Source organism: Cyclopterus lumpus, chromosome 1, assembly GCF_009769545.1.
Source record: "Cyclopterus lumpus isolate fCycLum1 chromosome 1, fCycLum1.pri, whole genome shotgun sequence".
Classification (NCBI taxonomy): domain Eukaryota; kingdom Metazoa; phylum Chordata; class Actinopteri; order Perciformes; family Cyclopteridae; genus Cyclopterus; species Cyclopterus lumpus.
In genome coordinates, this window is record NC_046966.1 from 11,137,269 (window position 1) to 11,163,453 (window position 26,185).

Here is a 26,185-nt window from a genome sequence, read left to right on the forward strand (position 1 = left end):
TTGAAATGCTGAACTTTGACTGATGGTAACTCTGTGAAAGCCAGTTTACCAACATGCCAGATAAAGTATTTTGTCAATCATCTTTTCTTTTAGTTTTTCTGCCCCCCAGCGGCCACATTTGGTTCTTGCAGTCGGACCGAGTTCATCACTGGCCTTATTAAATGTAGTACTTCAAATTAAACTGAATTTATATTTTGGACTATTTAAAATGTAACAGATACATTTCTTGGACACACTGGATATGCTCTGTTTTCCTAATAAATTACTCTAGTTTTGTAATAATGCAATATATAAAGTGTGTGGTGGGTGCAATTTGAGATTATATAATATATACTGACCTCATTACTGTAGAAATGATTGCGTGCATACATACATTATGCATTTATTTAAAAATTACATTAAAACTATGAAGACCTTCATTTAAATCAAACAATAACCGATTATGTGATTCAAGAGGCCTCCTTATGTTTCAGATCTACACTTCATTCTCCATTTGCAAGAGGCACACCGAAAAGTAACTCACAGCTCGTTAGTGACTTTGATAAAAGGAAAATATGAACAATGGTTGGACAGCACTTTATAAGTCAATGCCAATTACATTCTCTAAAACAGAAAACACGGCCATGAAAGTTTTATTATTATCCGTTAAGAAGTACCTGACCTTGTTTTGATGGGAAAAATAAACACAAGAACAATTAGGAAAAAGGAAAATTTTATAATATATATAATTTTCAATGAGATGATAAACAGTCGTCACATCAGTGAAACTACAGCCTGTGTGCTATTCATTGATAGCATGCAAAGTCCTAAATGTTATGCAAAAAAGTAATACAAAGTGTGTAAAATACAAATAAAAACAGATTTCTTTCTGATTTGTTTTGGTGAGTTTGATGGGATAGGCTTACATATTTAAATAAGATTCACATATAGCATATTGATTTTATAATCAGCATATTGCTTGTGATTGTATATAGATTGAATTTGAATATTGCTTTCAATATTCATGCAGCATTGCATGGTCATATAACAGTCAACGTGTAATGAAGCAGTTACACTATTACTGTAACTTTCAACTGTAGTGAGTCAAATTATTATTACTGCAAACATTCTTTGTTGTTTGGAACTGAATCTATTAAAATGCCAGAAAATGAATGTCAAGTCTAAGAGTATACGTCACATTCTCATATTGTGTACATGTGTTGTAAAATCTAAGGATATAGAAAGCCATTCTGTGCTTATAAAGATAAAGGGTTATTTTCCTCCTTAGTCTGCAAATTCATTTTCACTTGATGCAGTTTTCTGTATTTCCCCTGGGAATCTTTGTTTCCTTGAAGACTCTTAGCATAACGTGACCTCCAGTCTCTCTCAAAAGCAGCCTTGAAGTGTTCCAGGACTCCTCTGTCTTGAAGACTATTTTTCATCTTCACCACCAGCCCGACTCCTGTGTTGATGGTAAAGTCACTCCCGACCCAGTCATGGTTACCTGTGGAGAAACAGCAAACCTTAGATATTGTGTCTGCGTATTATCTCACAAAATAATTAGTTCCACTACTGTGCTTTTCCATTTGGAGAAATACCATTCACTTGTTAAAATAGCCTTTTAAGTCAAGAAAGAGAATGTTAAAATAGCAATTAGACATGTTATCTTGAAAACATGTACATGCACATAAAATCCCAGAGAAAATAATTTAAATGTCAAATAAATTGATTGCAAACATATTGTGCATTGCCTACCAATGTAGACAGCATTGTCGGTCACCATGTACTTGTTGTGGTTGAGTCCATGTTGAATATCATCCTCTTGCTCTTTGTGACTAAAAAACCTCTGCAAAAAAAAAGAAAGTATTAAATCATGACCAGTGTGTAAAGATACTACACTTTTTCTAAATGTGACATGAGAGCATAAAGAATACTAAACAACAGCTTTCATGAAACATATTTGGAGGAACTATGTCAATTCACGCACCACCTCTACCGAACAGTTGTGCAGCTGCATGCAGAGCGACTTGAGGGAGGTGACAAAGTTAAAGGTGAGGGGGTGAGTCTTCTTCCAGAAGCTGATCAGCAGGCGAACTCTGACTCCTTTAAGCACCACGGCCTCTCTGATCATCTCATCGATAGGTGACCAGTACCTATTGATGCAACCATTGTAATTAGACACTGATTTACAATCTAAAGGCAATGATACACATGTTTGTTTCTCAAATTTAAGATATTGAATGATTACATTTTTAAATTTTACATCCCAAGACCCGCAAAAATAGTTTATATAACGTATCGTCACATGAAACAATGCCTCAATTTCAAAGCTCCTGGAAATATAGCTTTAATATACCTTGTGACCGATGTTCCTCTGAAACTCCTGATCAACAGAGGGAGGTAGTCCGTCACAGATATGAAGATAAATGTCTTTGCACTCTGGATGACTTCATAGATGGCATCTACATCTCTGGTACGATCTTTAGCGCAGAAGAGTTCGGGAGAGGTCTGCAGACAGCATAGATCATCACTCAAACAAGTTTGTACTCACAGTGTAATAAAAATGATGAAAACCAAAGAACTGAAAAGTGAGTTCCTGCTCTTTGGGTGCAGGTACAGAACACTGATGTTCAGAAGGGGAACACCTGATCCCCACAGTCAAGGCCTTGAAAACAAGCCTCCCTGAAGACTGTGTGCTGCTGTTGTATGTACTGCTCTCTGATGAGTACAGTGCTGTGGGAATACATTTCCCCTTGGGGGGACAATAATGACTCGGATGACTTTTGATATTAAGTTTGTCCCAATTCAACAAATTAATGTATACCCCACTGGACATTGTTACACAAAGGTCAACACAATTAAGGAAAATCATTTTCCAAAATGTCTGACGGATTCAGTGTAACATTTTGACAAAGTAAAGGGCAAGAAAACAACAACAACAAGGCACACTGGCAGGTTGGAGTTGCCAGCAGCTTCTGACAGCATGGCTCCATTAGTTCCTCTCGGATGATAAATGCCCTAAAGGCCACTGATAGGCGTCTTGTCGCTTAGAGGGCAACAAGATTCATTACTGTCAAATTAGGCTGAGCTACTGAGATATTCAGACTCAAGATGCTCCTCTGCGTGATATTAACATGATTAATCACCCGCTGCATGTGTCTGTTATTAGTTGGTTAACAACATTCACCATCTAGTCCAGGAACCTTAAGAGGAATATGAAACGATTCAATAATCTATTACAAACACAACATGTGGTTTGTGAATCACTTTCTGTGTTAACGTGCAGTAAATAGGGATGCATAACAAAGTCGTTCCTCACAGACACATAAGCAGCGGCCTCTGAGGCGTTGAGTTGCAGCTCCAAGGCATCATGCCTCCCGTACAGGGCTGTGACTCTCTTCGACCAGATTGAGGGGATGTAGTCCCTCTCATGGAGCTGCCGGTAAAATGAAAAGACTCGGTGGAGGTCCAGAGCCAGACAGCTGCAGTTATACACCACCACCCCCAGTTCTTTCCTCTGTGGGGTGTCAGGAAGAAGCACACAGAAAAAGATGATGCAGCAGAGAAGTTGCAGTCTTTGTGTATGTGTGTTCATTGGATAGACATATGCTATCGCAACGGGACAAAGGAATAGGAGTTAGATAAAAGGCAACGTGATGCTGATTTTAGAGTCACAATAGTAACACTCCAGTATAGGATTTGATTATCTAATAGTAGTAATTGATTCTATTAAAATAGTAGGATGAGGGTTTTTTGGCTGTGGGGCTCGACACAGTGGTGCTGAATGCTAACATAAGCACACCAACATACTCACAATGACGATGCTAACATGCTGACGTTTTTCAGGTATAATATTTATCATATATGGTGAACATAGTAAATATTATACATTCTAGCTGGGCGTATTTGCATGTTATCATTTGCTAACTGGTACTAACAGCAAAGGCTGATGGGAATGACATTAGTTCTGCAGGCATTTGGTCATAAAACCAAAGTACTGGACTCAATGACCTCATGGTGGTGCAAGATGAAAAGGAGATGTGAAGTTAATTAAGACATTAATATGTATTCAAAATGTTATGAGAATTCATCTAATGGCTGTCGAGACATTTTACTCAAAACCACAAAAGTTAGGATGTTCACGAAAGCCGATAGGATTCTTCCTCTGGGCAGAGTGGTTATATATGCAAACTTTAATTGCAACCCATTCAATCAATGTTTTTCAGTCTGGACCAAAGCATGGCTACACACAGCTAACAAAGAGTTCTAAATATATAATCTTGCCTGGTCCTAATTATTGTTTTGTGTTTATTCTATTTTGGTGAGTGACCCAGAAGGAAGCACACAGCACTATCAATCTATTCTACTACAATGTATAGTAAATGTATGTCTTTTTGTCTCTCTTCTTACCTTCCCTTCTATCATTTGTAGGTGTGCGTGTGTCATCATTTATATATGTCTCTTTTTTCCCTCTGGCTCCTTAGTTAATTACACCGAACAGTAGTTCTACCTCAAGCCAGCGCTGAAGTATGAAAAGTGCCAGGTAATCGCTTTAAGTAGTAGAATGCTAATGCTCCCCGGTTCCTCCTCTATTGTATTATAGTGAATTACATACTAAATGCAAAGTGAAATGCTATTTGTCTTTCTAGCCCGCCTCAGACATCAATCTTGAATCATCCCTGACGCCCATTAAGAGGCTAGAGTAATTGCATAAAAAAGTACAGGTTGTAGAGTGGAACTAATCCTGACTATGTTTTAAGTCCCCAAGGAGTGCAAAAGTTATCATTTAATTAAGTTTGTCCAGCATGTATTTCTGAGAGACCAAAATTAGCTCTAGCCATTTTGAGGCCAGAAAAGAACTGCAGATCCGAGCACTGCAGCAGCTCATTTACCCTCGACGCTGACTTTACTCTGCACACTCATGTTGCCGATGCCCGTTGTTACCTTGGAGAGTGACCTCCAGTCCATGTCAGCGCTGCCGATGTAAATGTGCCTCCGATCCACTATCCAGAATGAGGAATGCAGTCCTCCTCTGGTAAGCGCTGTCATATTAACAAAATCTACCTCTGCATCTGGACAACATGAGACAGAGATAGTCGGAGAGTGGTGATAGTGGGAAAAGTGGGAAAGAATGAGGTGGAGAGAATTGTGGAAATGTGCCAGTTGGCCTTGGAGGGTCTGATGTGGGCAAAGCAGGCAGCCTGAGATGCAAAGGCTTTGAAAGGAAAGCAGCCAGGTACATCAACACATTCATGTATTTTTGACCTTCATTGTGAAGTTTGGCACACATGTTGAAGGTTGTATGACCCTTGCTGTGAAGGTGCTGGATGGGGCTCAGGTGTGTTAATGAGCCTTAATCTGTCAACAAAAACATTAACTAAAAATGTTCTTCTTCTTTAAAAAACTGGTTTGTGCAGAGTTGTTAGGAGCTAAACATCTTCATTCCTGTGGCATATTAAATTGCTTTTATAAAATTAAAATATGACAGACACTCACTGTGTGCTGCCAAGGTCTTCAATTCAGCAGAGTTAGTCAGACTACTGGCAATCTTCAGCTTTACCCCACGAGATTTCAGGCTGAGCAGTCTCTGGAACAACAGCTGACCCTGAGGAGGAGGGGGATGTTCTGTATTACAGTTGATACTTAGATCTCGGCAGGACTAACCTCATTGATAGCTACTGGAAAATAATTGCATTACCCCTTACAACAACACCTGGGAATTGCAGATGGTTCATACTCTGCATGAATGTAGTGGGACATATTCAGACTGTGTGCCATGACTTTGTACCTGTTTGGCATTGCTTGGCGTTGTTTCAAGGTCCCAGGGGTTTAAGGCCCAGACAGGTGACACCACCTCAACTGAGTGCTTTGCCTTGTCCAACAATGTATGAAAGCCAACAGAGAGAGGGAGGTGGGGTTTGCCATCCATGGGAAGAATGAGGTTGTCTGGAATATTCTCCACAAGCACGATGCTGAAATTAACACACTTCTTGAGTTTCAGGAGCCTTTAATTGTAATTCAACAACAACACATCAAAGTCTGTTTACACATCTTTAGGAGGACTACTACATGTGTTCCAAAGGGTACTGCATGACATTTGATATATTGCCTCAAAGGTGATGTCTCTGTGTCGAGCTGAAGACTACAAGTTAGAAAATAAAATCAATCTGGGGGTGTGGACAGGGTAGACCTCTGTAGCCCACTCCTCCTCTCATCTTAAGGCTACACACGCTGCTACTAGCATAACACATGAGAATCTCTGACCAAATTGTTGACATTCATGTTGTATTTTGGGTAATGTAGGTTTCGACAAATGAAGAAAAAGGCGTGGAATAAAAAAGATAATATCTCTGCTTTTTTAAAATTGTATACAAATATGGCTTTATATTCTTTAAGTAACAACACGTTGGTACAATAAGGTACACAAAACCCTAAGAAGTTACCAAGGAGCCAGTGAGGAGAAACAACCTGATAATTAAGAATCAAAGTTGTTCCTAAATAACTTTTAATTAAAAGTAGTAGTAGATAATGAGTTAGTGGAGAACAGAATTAAAGATACTTTAATAATGAATCCGTGTTATAGTTTATAGATGTTTCGCACTTTACATGAATGCCAACCTTTTTTTTCATGTCACACTTGCACAGCACCTTACCTGCAGTCTCTGCTACAGTTTTCCTCTGTAATACCATCCTCATCGTCCCCCCAAATGTCCACCGATGAGAAGATTAGCACCACCAGCACAGTAAAGCAGCAGAGGAGGGCAAAGATGGCAATGCACTTCTGCTGGGTCTGGAAGATGAGTTTGACACAGACAACAGATGATTTGCAGCACTGCAGAACCCTCCTGCTATTGTAACAGCCGGGTAACGTCTCTCAGTAAAGAGATTGACACGGCAGTTAGGTTTTAGGTGGTGTACAAAAGGGAAAGGATCAGCCATTAAATGTTAATGTTATCATTCAATATCATTGATTAAAGGTTTGTATTCACGATGGATACAACAACAACTATCTGTCTTCTCTCGACGGTAGAAACTCTTAATTTGACAACTTGGCAGGCGAGACATTCAAAAGCTCTGGAGCAAAAACAACCTTAGCTTCACAAATCCTACTTTATTCCACCGGGGAAGAGGACAAGTGAAGTGCAACGCTCTCCAGCTGAAGGCAAATTGATACACACTAAAGCCCAACTATAAGGAATACTGTAGACTCTGGTTTGCTTTTCTGTATACTGTCTGCTTTGTTGTTGAAGCGAATCCCCAGCTGAAGGGGATTTTATGACCTCTGGGCCAGCATGGGTACGCTCAATGTCGCATTTTCGACAAGCAATATTAAAGTCTATATTAGTGTGCCTGTATGTGTGTGGCATTGTATGGTATACACTGGTTGTAATAAGGGTTGAGTGACAGACAGTAGGGTCAGTGGTTACGAAGCAGCAGCCCCTTTGCCCTGATCTAGCCCGTCTCGGGCTGGAGAGATTTCCACTGTTTTAAAAGTGCAGTTCGGCACTTCTGTTTTGCTTACAACAGCTTTTCACCATTTCAAATGCCTTGTTTGGCTGCATCGGTTTTGTCCTCACGTCACATTATATATTCTCTTTGGTTGTGTTCAATCAATCAAATGAATTGTATACCACTGATTAGTTTGGCAGCATAAGCAGTAGCAGTTTCTAAATTATGACTCCCAGGTACAACTTGATGTTTTTGAATAAACCTAAAACAAAAGAAAAACACACAGTATCACGTCAGGGAGAAGGTGGGGTTTGCCAACTTGATTTCCTACTCTTCCCAACACAGTCTACCTCAGGCAATGAGTCTGAAAGACTGGTGCTGGCCAGATACACCTCACACCCTGTCTGCTGTCCACTGAGACCAGTAACAGTAATATCATGTTACATGGGACATGTCAAATAGATGCAGAGTGTAGTTGAGGGCAGTAAACATCACCTTCAAGGGCTCCTGTGTGGTCGGTCCCGCCATGAGAGCAGCACTCCTTCAAACTTCTCTGACAGGTGGGGACACTGCAGCTCAGTCACACGTCTTCATCTGTCTGTCTGTCTTCATCACCAACCCCTCAGCCTGTCTGCTCTGATGTCTCCACTCTTTGCCACCGTCTTCATCCTGATGGTTCCTCACTGTCCTGGAAGGTATGTGTGTGTGTACCTCGAGTCCTGGTCCGTCCGATGTCCTGACATGCTGCTTTCAGCCTCTGGCTGCGTGTGTGTGTGTGTGTGTGTGTGTGTGTGTCAGAGCTGCCTTTCGTGCTGCTCACTCTCTGGCTCTCGGTGGAGGTGGTGAGAGAGATGGAGAAAGACCCAACCCCTCTTGTTCAAACAGCCAATACAGAGCTGTAGCTCCGAGCCCCAGCAATCCTCCTTCTCCTCCTCCTTCTCCTCCTCCTTATCTTCCTCTTTTATCTGCCCTTCGAACAAAACTCATTTGACAGAATGCAGTTGGGCTTGGCTTAGAGGAGAGGGATGCTGAAACATGCCATTGGTGTGACAGCTGCTGCAAAATTCTCAAATTGTTCGAAACTCATTAGGTGGGACACACACACACACACACACACACACACACACACACACACACACAGTTCGATGCAGACAGAAAGTCCTATAACTACAGCAGTATTGTTTGCTTTAATCCCCACTGTATTTAAATCGGTGTAATAAATGTGCTTTTCATTAATGCACCAGATCCCGGAGTTTCACTTCCACTGTATATAGCTTTAAATCTAAAGCTTTGCATCTTCTGTTTGCACAGAAGTACATTACAAGGCCTCTTTGGGGGGAAATTAAATAATAAACTTTCTTTCCCCATTTTCTTCACACTTTTCTCACAGAGGATTACAGCATCGCCTAATAGCAGAAAACAACATATGCTGACTGCAGGCAAGCTGCTGTCGTGTTTATGACACACTGACCAGGGAGTGAAGGAAGGACCTCATGGGGGACGAGAAAGAAATGAGGGAATTATAGTTTGAAAAGCTTTCTACTCAGACTACTGGATGAATTGCTATGAGATTTGATATATTCAAGTTTCCATCAGAAATAATTGTAATAACAAGTGCAATAATCAGGGGCAAATTCAAATTTGTTAAATATTTGGACGACCAAAGGTCTGGAAAACTGACATTTTGATCAGCCTCAGATGTTCTTTGTCCATAGTGCTAATTGTCTAATATTACCGTGCTATAATGTAAAACTAAGATGTTCTTTGTCCATAGTGCTAATTGTCTAATATTACCGTGCTATAATGTAAAACTAAGATGAAGAATGTAGCAAACAATATACTGAATATCCCCATTCATGACAACTGTGCAGGGGTGAATTCTTACATAACTCCCCAGTTTAAATAATGTCAACTCAAATTGATAGCACAGTTAAACAGTTAACTAGGCTATTAACATTCCTACTGTGTTTACACAGGCTGTACATGTTCTGTAAAAAGGTGCATCCCTCCTAATATATGTAATTATTCTCATAATGCATATAAAATGTGGCTTCTCTTAATAGTCTATTGCAGACTTAACCAGCTTTCTCTTTCTGTGAGCGAGCTACGCTACCTCTGGTTGTGAATTCCTTGGACTGCAATGCCGTCTACCGCTCCCGTTGACGGTATACTTTGCCGACTTCACCTAATTTCATTGCCCTACTCTCGTTAACTAACACAATTTCCCGATTTCTTTCTTCCATCTGCCTAATTCCATGTAAATGCATGCAACAGTCTTGTTATATTCAGTAAATTCAAATTGCACAGTAATTACACTGCTTGAATTTTTTTTACTTATCTCATTGTCATACTCATGAACAATCTTTTTCTTTATCAATGAAACTGATGATTTGTCAGTGTAATTCCAAAAGAAAATGTAGAGCATATGTTTTTTAATAAGGACTTTTGGAGTACTGTGAGATTCCAGAGAGATATTGGTAGCAACAAGGAGCAACGTCGTAGCAGTGACACCGGCTGTGTTTGTCTGGGCAGGTGCCCTCACGTCACCCGGTCTGTGAGTGAAAAAAAAAAAAAAAAAAAGAGAAAGCGACAGAATGTTTGGACCATTTCCCAGGAGAGTTACATGCTCCCAAAGCTGCAAATACGGGGTCAAACCAACAATCAAACAGGAAGGTATTTTCACTGTGTCCCGGATCATCAGCTGAGACAGAACCACAGGGCAACTTCTAGCTGAGCAACATCACGAGTGAGATCCTCGTCTTAACAGCAGCGGTCACACCAAGAAACTGTTGACATAAACAATTTACCTATACTGCACAGTCACCACCATCATGCAACATTGAATACTAATTTATGAAATGCCAACCAGACCATTTTCTTTTCCGTCATGTTGAACAGCTTGAAGAGCTCTTTTTAATCTTTACAGGAGAGCAGTTCCGTTATTCATATTCCCTCTTGACTCTCTGTACAGGGCATCATATTCTGATGATGTACGGAACAGCTCTCCAACACAAGAGGCCAATTTAAAATAGACTTCCTCTTTAAGAGAAAGAACTGCGAAGGGACATTCGGATTAGCAAATGGGCGTGAACCAGGTAAATGTTTTCATGTCTTTGCCATTTCAATAAGGTTTGATACTGTTGTTTCAACCGATCCAAACACAGCCCTGTGAGTTCTAATGAAGGACGCCTCAATAGAGGTGCTTCACCTTCACACCAAATGCTCAACAGCAGGTTTCCATGCGTGCACAGGATGTGGTGATTTTCTTTTATAGTCAGGATGATATATGCTGAGTGAAGGCTGACTGGGCACAATGCAACGGAAAACAGCTGGGACCAATGCCCAAAGAACTGTGGATAGGGTGCAAATAGGGATCCAGCAGTGAGATGTAGCCTAGAAAATAAAATTCATGAACTTATGTGTCTCTAATTTCAGCTTCGATTTGAAAGGAAATGGTCCAAAGTTACAAACTAATTTAACTTGAGATTAATAGAGATGTCACCCAGAGACAATCAAGACATTCTGATGTTTAATTTCAAGATGAGAGCCTGTCAACATCTCCTCCTGAGCTGACTTCAAATCAGTTCATGAGGCAATTTATGTCTAACTTTAGATAATATTTAAAAAAGAATGACCCATAGTTATGAAATCATTCCACTTCTAATGCATACTAGACCATCTCAGGATGTCCCTCAGAGACAATCAAGACATTCTGATGTTTGATTTAAAAATGAAAGCCCGTCAAAATCTCCTTTCTGAGCTGACTTCAAATCAGTTCACGAGGCAATTTATGTCTAACTGTAGATAATATTTAAAAAAGAATGACCCATAGTTATGAACTCATTCCACTTTTATGTCTAACTTTAGATAATATTTAAAAAAGAATGACCCATAGTTATGAACAAACGTAAGATTACTATTCAGACCTACTTATGTATTTAAGTTAACACTACTTAAAATATTGCATTTGATAGTTGCATCTACTCATGTACTTAAGTTCAGAACACTTAAAATATTAAATTGGAAAAACTTGAAATTTTAAGTTAAAAGTAAGTTCTCTCAACAAAAAATGTTAAGTGCTTTTGATGTATGTTTTCAATCTATAAGAACACACACTTTCAAGTTTCTCCAATTTAATATTTTAAGTAGTGTTAACTTAAATACATAAGTAGGTCTGAATAGTAATGTTACGTTTGACAAACTTAAGATATCACTTTGAGTGAACTTCTTATCATAAGTTGACACAACACATTAGCCATTAGTTGAGTGAACTCAAAAAGGCTTTGCAGCTGGTTGCCTCACTTTTTTAAGTTGACTCAACTTTTTTTTTTTTAGAGTGTAGGAATGTAGGATTCTTGGTGTGCATCTTTTTGTGAGGGTGTGTCCTGGGTGTGTGGTAATCAATTGTCATTGGAGGGATCAGAGCTCAATTGCACACCTCCCCAGAGCTGAGGCTGCACGGGCAAGCAGAATAAATGGGGTTTCTTTTAGTGGACAAAACGAATGCCTCCTGGGCTCACAACATACCATGTTACATATCATGTGTGAAAAAAAAATCCTCTGAATATAGTTGTATGCACTTCAGATACTTCAACTTGAATTTTTCGTCACATGGCTCTTTTTACATTTATTTGATCTTAACTTTGTTTGAGGGGAACCTGACAGTTATCTCACCGGTTCCAGCTTGTCTTTGCGACGTAAAACGATGGATGCGGAGTGGCCCTGCTGTTGGACAGCACTGTAGCTGCTGCTGCTCCTTCGGGACACACAGGACAGGAGCGCTGGGGGGTAGCCTCCTGCCCCCATGACCTTGGATCATCTGACAGTTCCATTGATGACCTGTGTGCTGCTGTCTGCTGGGGTACAGACAGTCTGATGTACACATACACACACACACACACCCACACCCACACACACACACACACACACACACACACACACACACACACACACACACACACACACACACACACACACACACACACACACACACACACACACACACACACACACACACACACACACACACACACACTGTCACTCCTGTCTTCTTGCTTTTCTTTGTCTATCATTCAGTAGCTGAATCTGCCACTATTGGTCTCTGTGCCATCTGAACAACAATGTGTCTGTTTGATCAGCAATGTGTCAACACACCCTCACACACTATTTAGGGAGGGTGTGCACGTGTCTTTTTGTGTGTCTATGCAGTTGGACTGCTGCACTAGACAAGACAAGAAGAAAGCACACACACACACACACACACACACACACACACACACACACACACACTGTCTGAAATCTAATCTCTCCCATTTACACCTCACATATAGAATAATGATCTGGCAGAGACAGAGCGTCCAGAGGTACTGTAGCCTCATCTTAAGAAACCTTTTATAGCAGGCAGACGCCATCTGGCTGCTATAAAAGTGTCACACACACATAAACACACACAAACAAGGTGAATGAAGATTTTTCCAGCAAGCATAATTTACAATATGGGGACAAAAAGGTGCTGTTGCAAGAATAATTGGCACAACCCCCTGTGGCCACTGTGTCAATACATACAGAGCTACATGTCTTTTAGAGCATTTAAGCTGTTCAGTCATACCTGTCAATTATTTTGAAGCAATAGTTACTTACTTGCTTTTTTGTGGAAAGTTACATGACCAGACTGATACTATTCTCATGTCAACTCTTCTGAACTTTTGTTTTTGTACAGAAACCAGATATAACATGAAAATGAAAGAGTGTTTGAGGTACTGGTAGGCAGCTTCTGTTTCCATTGGTATTTACCTTGCATATTTACCAAAAAGCAGAACTATAAATAGTTCAGCTTTTCAACAGTGAAGGTCAAATGGACTGTAACTACTGAACTGTGTTTGTGAACTACTACTGCTTGACCGTAAAGTGGATTCAGTTTGCTGACAAAGCTTTTTTTTTTTGCCTTATCCTGTTGTTTTCCTTCCCAATGCCCATAAGTTATGAAGGTGCATCAATGAGGAGGTGCAGAACATTTAAATACCTCCAGTATCCTGCATGCACACAGCGCAGCATCATACATCTTATTAACTCTGAGGCCGCATCGGTACTATCATCAATGACAGTTCAAATTACCCTGAATCGTATGTGTACAGATTGTAAAGCCCTCTGAGGCAAATTTGTAATTTGTGATATTGGGCTATACAAAATAAACTGAATTGAATTGAATTGAATTGAAAATAGTACATAGGGCACATGCTGTGCATCACCTGACCAAAATCAAAAATGCTGCAGTGCTATATATATTTTATTCATACGCAATGAATGCAAACAGTGTGAGTGCGACAATGAATAAACCTACGTGGGAACAATTCAGCCACACGGTTCCCTCTTAGGATGAACACCTGCAGAAGCACTGATGTGCAGCAGCAGCCGCGGTGGATGTTGTTCGCAAGGGAGAAAACGCCTGACACAGCTTTAAGGATTAAGGAAGTAGGGCAGAATATCTGGAGACATAAAGTTAGTTGTGCAGTGGCTCCGGCAGCGGGGCCTCTAAAAACCTAATTTGTTGTACTTACGTACTCTGCGAAGAACAAGGGAGAGGCCAGACAGGGAGGAGGGAGATTGGCCTTCTTGTGGAGAAAGGATCATGGAGGTTGTAGCTTTGGATGATGGCTGCCAAAAGGAGATTATGGGGGTGATGAAGATGAAGTAGAAACTTAAATGGAGAAAACTGTTTTTTAGAGCTAGATGAATCAAGTTTGACCTCATGTGAGACAATTTCATCTTACTTTATTGAACACCTTTTTCCATTTAAATGTTAATTTAAAAACCAGAGGTGGAAAAAGTGCAGACATTTTTTGTCCACTTGGGGTCAGCGACAAGCTGTAAAGTTTAGCGAATTTGTTAGAAATCAGTTGTGTGTTTCCACACCCAGCAGACACAAAGCACCATGAAGGTTTCAGCTTGCTGGAGTAGAAGTGTGAAGTGGCAAACAATGGAAATTCTCAAGCAAGTACCTCGAAACTAAGCACAGTTTTACTTTCCAGCACTGTCAAAAACTATTTCAGCACAGTTTTGATCAAATGTGAACTTGCACTAATGTAAAATACAAAGAAAATAGCTCATGATTATCATGCATTTTATTGGAAATGAGACAAACAATACACAGGTATTGCAAGGTCAACACGTCATTACAAAGAAAACAAAAAAACTTCATACAAAACATCCAAACAAAAATTCTTCAAATGCTCAAACGGAATTAAAGACAAAGTACCGTAGGTGCTAAGCACAAAATGCAATTATCAATCTTTATTCAAGTCGTTTGGCTAAAATGTTCCAACAGTTTTGATCAGGTTACATTCATGTGTAAACATTGGTATGAGGCAAGACACTGGAAAACCTACAGCCATTACACTGTCCATCCTTCCGTTGCATCGTTAATGAGGAAATGCAGCTGCAGGACTTGGAGGCAGCCCCCGTCTATGCTGGTTCAAACACAACATTTTGTTTTTTTGATCAGAAAATAATTTGAGCAACTGTGCCTCTAGACTGAGACAGCTGGCTTTCCAAACCCTGCTTTGCTGTTAGTCGAGGACAACGACATGATGAAGGAGTGTCATGTCCTGGTCCCTCAGAGATGAATATTAACATATATCGGATTTGTAATGTGCAAAACAAAGTTCACTTCCACCTCTTATCTCCTTTTCACTCTAACTTCTCTCCTCTTCAACTGTAATGATTGTTTGATCCAGGGCACTTGTGACAAAATACATTTGGAAGAGTAAAACCTTTTGGGGGCTACATTTGATTTGATAGTTTCTATTAACAAACACGGTCTATCTTTGATATACTGGATTCAAATGACATCGCCACAGGAAAAAAGGCATGAATGGGAGTTTTTAATTGAACTATAATAAACATTTACACTGGTACATACTGTACATACCCAGTTCTTTCCCCAGTAAATAAGCAACATGGCCTTTCCTGGTGGAAAATCATTACTGAGGCAGGTATAGGGATTGCAATTGCAACAGGCCAACAATATATTAATTATTATAAATAATTCTATGGCAGGATAGAAGAACACTTGACATACACCTCCGCTGAATCCTTATTTGACAACTTTGCACCTTTCTAGTTTGGATTTCTGCATTGGCTTTAAATCAGCTTAAAATTGGATAACAGATAATAAGAATGAGCTGCAACACAAAAACACAGTATATTATGTCATAGATTCTTCATAATGCTGTTATGTTTTCATTTGTATAACTGACAAGAGCTGTTATTTGGTAATGTTGGACTTTAATAAAGTCCTATCACAAGTCAATTTGAGAGACAGGTATATAGTCAGGCTCCTCCATCGAATAGGCATAATTCTCCTTCCTCGCTCCTCCTTCGTGTGAAACCAACACTTCAACATTTCCTCACCTCACACCTTCGGGATATGTCCAACAGAAAGGAAGCCACCTGAAGTATGTCCTTGGAGTATCACTTATAGGATCTAGGGCTCTGTTTGGGCCCTGGGTCTCGCTCGGCCACTACTGCGTGGTCTAAAGGTCCGGAGGACTCAGTGGCCCGTCCTTCCGGCCTGGAGACTGTGTTGGAGGACCCTTCAGCTCCAGGGTGCAACACCGACGGCCCCTGCTGAGTCCCAGGGCCGATCTTCTGCTCAGTCAGAGGGCTGGTCAGGCCCAGAATGGACAGGGCATCCAGGGTGCCGTCTGGGTCCACCATCATGTCAATTACTGTAAGATTGGCAGAGAACAAACATTTAAAATGAGTTCAACGCAGCTCCAGATAGATGAACATACACACATTTGTAATTTGATGTGTGACTAAAAACTTAAGAAAAGCACCACATCCGTACCGAGCAGTTGTCTCTCCACTCTCCTCAGGTCTTGAAGAATGGTTGAAATCTCCTGTAAAGAGAACATAAATTCTGTCCGCTATGCTTTACGAGCATTTTAACTGTGGCGGACAGACATATTTCTTTGGGGGTTCACACATGGCCAGGCCCGGTTAAAGGCAGGATTTATGACACTGCCCCCGAGAGAGGCAGAAGTTTTGTGGACATTTGACTTTTTGCACCCACAACAGCTCGTAGGTGGTTTTTCTCCATCAAAGCAACCATAATTGGTGTGCTCTGCTCTCCAAAAGGGGAATTAGCTAATTAATCTGAATGGTATGTGCATGACTGAAGTGTCTTTGATTTCCAGCTGTCTATGGGATCAAATCAAACTGTCAGCACTCACTATGATTGCTCTTGTAAGTAATCAGATATTGTGTGGTTTGGACGATTATTAATCTCACCCTGTGAAAAGCTCATGCATTGTTGACATAAATAAATTCTTAGGCAAAACAATGAATTACTGTATAGCCATTTCAGTGTCTTTTTGTAATAATTTATGCACAACTAAGGCCAAAAAACAAACACTATGCTGATTAGACTTTCCCTGGAATTAATCTGTCTGATAACGGTATCAAAACCCTCTTAATTAACCGAAACAATACACTTCTTTGCACCTGCAAACATAATGGTTGTGCAGATTTTGTTTTAAAAGTTAACAGTCAATATTGTGTACTGTCCTTTAGCACATTACAGTCAATATATAAAGTAGTCGCCATATCGACCACATTGATTATTCAGGCATGACTTAAAAATGACCAGTAGTTGTCTTTTTTATTAATTTTTTAAACAAAACATTTTGATCTAGTACCGAAAACCCTTCACTTAAGCACAGCCCTGTGTTTGAGTTACATGCTGACACACTCACAAGAACAATGCTGACGGGCTGATATTCAGCAGCTATAATGTTGACCGTGTTCACCATAGTGTGTGAGCATGCTAATTAGCTCATAAAAAACAAAATAGCCTACAGCTGAGGTTGTCATTACTTTGTAAGTAACCAATTTTATGGCAATATATCTGAGATATTTAACACATTTTCTTTCAAAAGTCTTGTCTATTTCAGGGGCCTTCAGCAGATGACAGACTGTGAGAAGTGGGTGTGCTCATTACCTTATTGGAGCTCTTGAGGAGTAAGGAGTCACGCTCGACCTGCAGCTTGTTCTCAATCTCTTCCCATTTTTGTTCTTTATCCTTGAAGAGGATCCTGGACGCCAAGCCGGTACAAAAATAGATCAAAGTAAAAAAATACATCCATATTTTTAAATACTTTTTCAGAGAAGTGTTAGCTGACTGTTGGACTGATCTTATTTTGTAGATTGTGGGATTGAACAAAAAGCCTTTGAGTTGTCATCCCGTGTGTAGTAATTAGTATGACATGTAGCAGGTTGTCAGTGGAAACTCTATTATGTGCCACTCAAATTGTGTTGCTTGGCCCATTTCCGACATCAAACACACAGGAGTCTTCACAACAGCAATTATTTTCCTGCATTTGTCCATTTCTCAGGAACACATTGCATCACATATAGACCAGATTACACCAGCAGCACGGTCCTGTTTAGAGGCGTAACCATAAGATGTAACGTGACGCTCACCTGATTTTGCAGGTTGTTTTGTCGACAGAGTGACGTATCCTCGTCGAGAGCTGATTAACAGATGCTAATAGTAAACTGTCCAACACCGCCTGATGAAGAAAAAACAACAAAAATACACTTTTTATTGAACACCGACATACAATGAATGCAGATGAGAAAAGAATGTGCCATTTACAATCATATTCTGTCTCATCAGCTCCGTGTCTGTTTGAGCTGAAAGGATCTCCCTCTAGTAGCACACTGTGGTACAGACTGACATGTTAATCTGCTACTACACAATTGTTCAACAAACTGCTGTGGAGGTGGGAAATAGTTTTATATAATCAACAGTTTCAGACTAATTTTCATTGTGCGCTTACACTAACACTGTGTGATTCTACTCACACATAATAATAATAATAATAACTTTATATTTTCAGACTTAAACGAGAATCTCATGCATGATTCAAACTCTGGAGCAGCCCTCTGGTATACAGAGTGCCTCCATATTTTGAGTAATGTTTAATATTAAAACAACGACTAACATCATCTCTGTTCCATGTCTGTCGGCGTATGGAGCGGGAGCTCTGTCCACCAGAGCCCCGGGGTCGAAGCTCCACAATGCTGCTGGGCTCTGCAGGGGGACCGCTCAGGTCCAAGCTGTCCTCGAATGCACGCTCCTCCATCTGAGGAGCAGAATATAAATAAAAATCTTGATATTTTGTAGTTGTCAAAATTAGCAGATAGAAATATGAATTTAGTAAGGCGTTGACTACCGGAGCTCCAGGGTCCGTGGCTGCAGGGCTGACTGAGTCGATCTCTCCGGCAACATCATGAATTTCTCTGGCAAGCATGGCTAGGTCTTTGGCTAGGTCTTGGCTGATCCTGATAAATCATATATGATTAAATACATCTTCCTAAATGTTTTATTCAGTGATAAGTATTTTCATACACAAACTCATAACCATCAAAAACACTGCACGACCCAAAACAAAAGCAAATAATGGAAAATAATAACAGCTCTATGCAAGACAAGAGTGTTTGAATACTGTCATCATGACTCATCAGTGTTCTCAAACTGCGTGCTGAATACCTCTGCCCCACGTACCTGGCTATTTCCTCGCTGTGTGCTGTCCAGTCTCTCATATACTCGTCCTGTTCCCTGGAGTTCTGCCTCAGGGCCGATATGCCTGCAGGAGTCGGAGTTGCTGGGACCGAACCTCCAAGCTGGGCTACCCGAGTGGAGGGGAACGGACGCGTGTGGCTCTGCTTGGATATGTGGCGGTTTGAGCCATACTCGTCCTCCGAGGTGGAAGCATACTCCACAGGCACGCGGCGCCACCGGCCGCCAGCTAATGGAAGGGAGGAATGGAAGTTAAGGTTAGATGGTGCTTTAAATGTGCTGTAAACACAACATCCAGGTTGATATGGCAAAAGGGTTGGAAGACAGTTGCCTTTTTTAACATATTCTGCAGACACAGAGCAATATTAGCATTCGTTTGGAGCCACCTTTCTGGCAACTTGAAAAATTGAAGTCCAATATTCACTCTCCATATAGCACTGTTTTGGTCTCCATTAACTCCTAAGATAGATATCTGGCTCTTTAACTTCTAAATGCTGCACGATGTTCACCAGCTAGTCACTAACTTTGGTGTTTGGTTCGATGAGGTAGCCCAAAACAAAACAAAAAGCTGAAAGAATCTGAGGGTGATCATTTTCTGTGGATTCGTCACTACAAGCACATTATACATTATACATGATCACTAGACACACTGTTTAGAAAGGCAGTGCATAAAGAAAAGAATGTATGAAAGAAAATACTATTTCCATTTCCACTGGACCTGAAAGGAAATGGTTTACTGTGTAACTACTTACATGCAGGTGGGACATGTCCATAGGAGGAGGTGCCTTTATTCTTGTCGGGCAGCTTGGAGGCACTGTTAGCCCTGGCTCGGGGTCCAGAAACTGAGGTCACATTGGATCCTCTCAGTCCTTGTCGGGTGGCATAATCACCTGCAGTGCTCCGGGCCCCTAGACCTCTACTCCTTGTCACAGTGGCCTCTGAGTCACTCTGGGCTGACGGGGAGCCCACCCTCGGCCTCCTTGGCTGCGCCAGAGCCTCTATCCTGGACATGCCCCTTCTTGCCATGCCTGTCCTGGATGTGGAACTAGCGGTGGAGGCCTCCGAGGCTACCGACATCCGGTCGAGCTCAGCTGGTTCAGTATCTGAGGAGTCCCCCATTCGGGCTCGCCTCAGTAGGGACGCCCTGGTGGGCCTGGGCTTGGGAACATTTGTGGTTTTACTGGCTGCCATAGAGGTTGGTGCCTGGGAGATTTTAGCCCGGCTAGACTTGGTGCTAGCCCCCAATTTTGTGCTCCCAGTCTGGGCTCTGGTGTTTGTGCTTCTAGACCCCTGTGTAGAGGTGTGCTGGGAGTCAGAGAGGAGTGAGTTGGAGTTGACGTCATCATCAGTGAGGTCCAGAGAAGTCCAGGGGCGACTGGGCTGTGGAGGACCAGATGCCCTGGTCTTGACCCTCCTGTCCTGGGTCTCTCTGCTCCAGGCAGGGCCTTTCCCCGATGAGCACACTACCGTCCTCTCCTTCTGCTGTCCTGCAAGAATCCGCCGTTTCTGGATGACTTTCCTCGCTCCGTCAGCCTGGCTTACTGTGCTGGTTGTGTCCACGTCTGATTCTGGCGAGATGGAGCCTTCAATGGACTGACTTGGTGGGTCCCCTTGGTCTGACACAGTCGTCTCTAAAAAGGCTGCCACAGCTTCCGAGTCTTTCTGCAGCGTGGCACTGTCAATGCCAGCCTCCCTACTCTGAGTTATGCAGCCTGTGAGCCCATCGATACGAGGTATGAGCTCAATGTTGGAGCTTGACTTCTCCACAGTAAAACTCTCCTGCCTCAAAAATGCTTTCCCACTACTTTCCCTGGTCCTCTCCTCTTCCTTTTTCCTCCTCCGCACCTCATCCATTCTTTTCTCCCCGCTGGTCACTGGACGAGGGGGGAGCTTTGCCAACGCACCTGACTTGCCTGATCTCCCACCAGCACTGTCCTGCGACTTGGCTGGTGAGGAGCGACTGGGGCTGCCACCTTGACTGCCCACACCTCCAGTGCCATGACTGGGCCGAGTCTTTCCTCTGGCCATCTTGTCCTCCCGGCTCTCCTTCTCCTGTAGCTCTGTGTCCTGTTTCTCCCCCATATCTGTAAGCAGGCCTGCACCTGGGGTCCTCCTTCCTAGGGCGAGCTCCTCACCAGGGAGCTGGGGCAGGGTTCTCCTCTTACGCTCTGTGTATCCAGACGAGGCAAAGGAGGCTGAGTGGCTGGACTCACTTATTTCAGCTGAAAGGAGAGAAAACAACTATTGTTAGTAAAGTGGATCCTCTGATAAATGGGTGTTACATATAAATGGTGAGTGCTATGCTGGTGGGGTGAATGCACAGTTCAGTGATTCTATTTCTACTAGATTAACCATGAGATATCATTGGGTTCTTTATACTTTAATGAATTGTCAGGCAGTCTATCATTTTAATGCTGAAAAATGTGTCTAAGCCACATTATGTAATTTCAGATTCAAATGAGCTAAACTGTTTGAGTCTTTATTGTTCAGATTTGAAGTACCTCTGTCTTCTGTGACCATGATGTGACTCTCCCCTCCTGATCCCTCAGGGTCTGTCCTAATGTGACTGGCAGCCAGAGTAGCCCACTGCGAAACCCAGCGAGGACCACCCACCATCAGCTGCTCAGATAGTACCTGCACAAAGACAGCATGAAAGATACAAGAGAAAGAAATGTGGTCAAATATAGTCTTTAGACACCTGTCGAGCTGGAATTTAAACGTGTTGAGGTGTTGCACCTCTGTCTCCATGCGTCCAGGCTTTCCTCTGTCTCCCATAGCAGACCTCTGGGAGGTGAGCCTCTCTCCTTGGTCAGCAACCCCCAACCTGGACACACACACAGCTTCCTGCTCATCGACACCAAACACCTGCAACATACACACATGCAAACGTGAACAAGCATTCACATACATGTATGAAAAATATCATTTTGAGATATAATCACAAGCCAACTTATTATATAAAAGGAGCTTTGTTATGAGTCTCTTCTTCCCCACCTTGTCAATCATTTTCCTAGCCTCTTCCTCCTCATGATCCCCATTCTCCACCTCAATGGTATAGGTCCCTCTGTCACTATAATCATCCCCATGGTGATAGCACTCTTCACGGCCACTCTGCTGATGCGGTGCTTCTCCACATCGCCTCTCCACGAACCCACTCGCCACTTTGGAAGTGGAAGTTTTGCGACGGCGAGCGGGACTGTCCTCCTCTGCGAAGAGCCCCTCTGGTACGTTAGCGCGGCCCTCTCTGATCTTCATCCCTGCCCCGCCCCACAGCCCCCAGGAGCGTTGCTCCATTGCTGCAGCTCTGCGCTGCTCTCCAAGTGCATTCTCTGAGTCACTCTGAGTACCGTCCTCATGTTTACTGCCTGGCATGGGAGAGGTAGATCAGAAGGCAATGGGGTCAGAGTGTCGGCTTAAAAAAGAGACAAGGAGGGTTAAAATAAAATAATATAACTGATATAAACAAGCAGGAAATACACACATAACTTATGTTAATTACAGATGGCGGCACATACACCACACCTTTAAGGCTCTTCAGTTGTATAGGCACATCACTCTTCACACTCTCTCCATCATCTTCTGCAACCGTGTCTTTCAGTGCCAATGGCAGCTCGTTCTGGGCCAGCCAGTCGGCCACTTTAACCTCGGCAGCTACCATGGCGGTCTGAAGAGGACTCAGCTCCTCCCCGACAGCCCTTTTAGGACGTGGCCTGGTCTCCGGTCCAACCTTCGCGGCTCGGTCTTTGGCGGTCACTTTACCCGACGCCCCGGGGTCAAACTCAATGGTGAAGGAGGCGTGGCCATGGATGGTCTCTGCAGCAGAAGAAGCACCCGCCTCTAGTTCTTGTGAGGGGGATTCGCCGCTCACTTTACCTGCTGAGGGAGAATCCTTGGTTGGGATCTCAAAATAGCTCGGCTCCTGACTGGAAGCTGTTTTTGGGCCCCCTGCACTTTTGTTGGTGTCTGTCAGAATTAAAGCAAGCATTTATTTAGCACCAGATAGTCTATTAAGTATAAGGGAAGTAGCACATGTATTCATCAGGACTGAACATATTTAAAGTTTTGTAAAATAGAGATATTTCACAACCACATTTTTTTTGCAGCATTGTAAATACCTGTGTCAGCTTTGTCTTGCTTCCGATCAGAGCTCTTCTCCTCTGGCCTCCCGGGCTGCTGGTTGTCAGGGTCTCCATCTCCCCACCAGGCAGGCTGACCATAGAGGGGCGTGATTCTGTGCAACGCGGCCACGTCTCCTGGCGACAACAACCAATCACTTATAAACACACATTCTTTTTAGTGTCAGAAATTTGTGATTTTCAAAAAACCCAAATGAGCTCTACAGAATCTTTGGTTTGAATCACACATTAAGACTCAGAGCTCTTCAGTTTACAAAGATATAGAACTGAAAGAACCAGCAAATGTTTTCACTTTTTGATTGATAAACTAGTCAAAACTGAAATTAATCAAAAGGAATCAACCAACCTTTTCAGGAATACATTTGAACATAACTAACCGTCAATATGTCATCCTCAGACTACATTTGTGAAAGTGGCATCAGGAGCCTGATGGATATGCTTGTGTAACCTGTGTCCTGTGCATCCTCAGACCTTCTCACCTGTCCCCTTGTCCTCCACCCTGCTGGCCTCGGGGGGCTTGGCGGAGGCCCCGTCACACGCTGGTGCTGCTGCCTCGGAGAGTTTAACCTCAGATTTACACGATTGCCCCTCTGGAGGTTTCTTATGGTTCAGCTGCAGCTGGCTGCTGAACTTCTCATGCTGACGTACGGGAGGGGGAAGGAGAGATGAGAGAGATGATGAGAAAAATGATACTTAATCTATAGAAGGGCAGCCAGAATTATTTTTCTTGTTGCAAACATTGATAGCCCATAACTCCAGACTGTATGTTTTCTTTTTTTTATTAAAAGATTCAGGGGACATTTTAAATATTACTGTCAAACGTTCATCTTCCTTGGAGGAGTTTCATTGACATCATATCCTTTCTACAGTTTGCTGTGATAACTCAGCAATCTTGTAAGGTTGTATTTTTCCCAGTTAATCAGAACTCTTCTCTCTCTTAGACTAAAATCTACCTCTCGCAGGTTTTTATTTTACACACTGAAAAAAACATACAAGAGATTTCTGGCTGTGCTGTCTTCAGATGACATATTTACTTTGTCCGTTAACGCATGAACATGCACAAGGTGCCGTCTAACCTTGAGGGCCTCCTCTGGAATATGCAGCTCCCCTCGAACCACAGTGAACAGGTTGGTATGTGAGGCGGGTTAAGGTAGAAGTCGGTGAGCTGTTTGCAAGGGGGAGAAACACGCACTGATAGCCGTATCTATTATGGAGCAGGCGGAGTGCACTGAGGATTCACAGCCATTTAGAAATGGATAAAGTTACAGTGTTGTCCACGTGCACCGCCCTTGTGCTGCATGTCACTGGGTTTGACAGACACACACGATCATATTCAAAGGATATCGTATCCAAACCTCAATTTGTCATCAATTTGCAGTGTGGCGTAGATTTGCTCCTGTATTCTGACATCATTTACAAATGTCTGCAAAGAAAAAGAGACAGCAAGTAAGAACAACAGAGCTAAGATGCAGGCTGGCCACTGAATCTATCAGCATTCATGTAATCACTGAATTATGCATGAACAACAAGTACGGGAAAGAACCGATTACCAATAGTTTGGGGGCAGATGGATCCTAGTCCACTTCACTTATTTTTTTATCATAGTTTTCGTATTTTTACACTGTATTTGTCCTTTTTTGTTAGAGTTTTGTAGAAAAATATAAATACTCGTCAAAATATAATTGATTGAAACTCAAATTAGCAGTAGTATGGGAACTCTAATAAACCTCTATCTATCTTTATAACAGATAGAGGACAGCGTAGTAATGACCACACAAACAACGTCTTCTGTAGTTTAGAGATGCTGAATCCTGAAGTTCAGAAAATCACTTTAAGATCCCTCCAGACTCGTTTTGTTGTTCACTTATGGAAGTTGCAAATTGAATAATGATTGGCTGCAAACTATTTTAGAAGTTCACGCACGTGTTGAAGAGCAATCAATCTCAGTTGAGCACACAGAAACGTTTCCCCTTCAGCAGGTGAATGTGACAGCCGCTAGTGTCATATACACATTGATGTATAGATGTGTGAAGACTCTGGTTATAGCACAGTCCCTCAGAGATCTGAGATCAGATCTAAATCAGAGATTGTTTATTTCCTAAACAGACATATGAAGCCGTTAAGACACAGACACACTCACCCCATTTAAGCTGCCCAGGTCCTTCACTTTATGCTCGTCTGCATTCGGCTCATAGTTGATGACAGCGTGCTGCTTGTCCACACTGCGGGACTGAATCACACAGAATCCAGTCAATCACTGTAATCCACGCTGATCTCAATAATTCAGCCTAGATGAAGAAGTGACAGCTCAGACAGAGGCTTGTACCTGCAGCATCAGCTCACAGTCGTCCCTCCCCACGAAGATCATCTCCCTGGGGAGACGGTGACGCGTCCCCCCGCCGCTCACAAGGAACCAGGAAGTCAGACTCATCTCTGCCTCACTAGCTCACCGTTGACCCCTAATGCATCCTCCTGAAAACAGGAACAGTGTTATCTATCTGTACATCTATGAGTCTATTCATGAGTCAATCAAAATAAAAAGATGAATTACGGTGTGAAAAGGCGAGAATGAGGCACGCTGCTTTACAAAATTACAGAAAAACATCTGTGTGTGTGTGTGTGTGTGTGTGTCATATGCACAGTATCTATTTCAGGTATCACCTGAGGACACTGGCATAAATTTCGCTGTAGTGCAGTAAACAACATGAGAGGAGAACTGTAAGTGTAAAAAGCGGATTCTAGGCCTCCTACTAAACTCCCAAATTAAAATACTCACTAGAAGGAGGAAATGAGGATGATGTGGGGTACATGATGAAACACACCACTAATTTAATTGGATGCTGTGCATAACGTCAGAGACCACTCACACACAGGCCAGGAGGAGGCCGGAAGAGAGGGAAACCGACAAGATAAGATAATATTTTTCTTAGAAAAGCCACATCTCAGCTCTCCCATGATGCTCTCATATGATTCCCATTCAGTTGTCAGCCTTCTCTTGCACATGAAGCAGCACAACAGCTCTTTTCACTGAGACGAA

The 26,185-nt window shown here is 42.2% G+C and overlaps 2 protein-coding genes across 2 annotated transcripts; both read right to left on the minus strand.

The window, feature by feature from the left end:
- Positions 1-1,235: 1,235 nt before the first annotated feature.
- Positions 1,236-7,962, minus strand: pld5 (phospholipase D family member 5). Its single transcript, XM_034540005.1, has 10 exons — positions 7,924-7,962; positions 6,633-6,769; positions 5,768-5,951; positions 5,476-5,584; positions 4,924-5,051; positions 3,299-3,496; positions 2,336-2,487; positions 1,967-2,132; positions 1,735-1,825; positions 1,236-1,483 (listed from the first exon to the last, which is right to left on the minus strand). The coding sequence occupies exons 1-10, from the start codon at positions 7,954-7,956 to the stop codon at positions 1,236-1,238; spliced, it is 1,446 nt and encodes a 481-aa protein (XP_034395896.1). The 5' UTR covers positions 7,957-7,962.
- A 7,935-nt stretch (positions 7,963-15,897) lies between these two features.
- On the minus strand, positions 15,898-25,579 carry cep170ab (centrosomal protein 170Ab). Its single transcript, XM_034530299.1, has 18 exons — positions 25,475-25,579; positions 25,289-25,378; positions 24,493-24,571; positions 24,225-24,283; positions 23,628-23,787; positions 23,128-23,265; positions 22,535-22,975; positions 22,007-22,377; positions 21,749-21,877; positions 21,514-21,646; positions 19,765-21,234; positions 18,998-19,241; positions 18,666-18,774; positions 18,435-18,575; positions 17,911-17,999; positions 17,429-17,522; positions 16,277-16,328; positions 15,898-16,154 (listed from the first exon to the last, which is right to left on the minus strand). The coding sequence occupies exons 1-18, from the start codon at positions 25,577-25,579 to the stop codon at positions 15,898-15,900; spliced, it is 4,161 nt and encodes a 1,386-aa protein (XP_034386190.1).
- Positions 25,580-26,185: the final 606 nt, after the last annotated feature.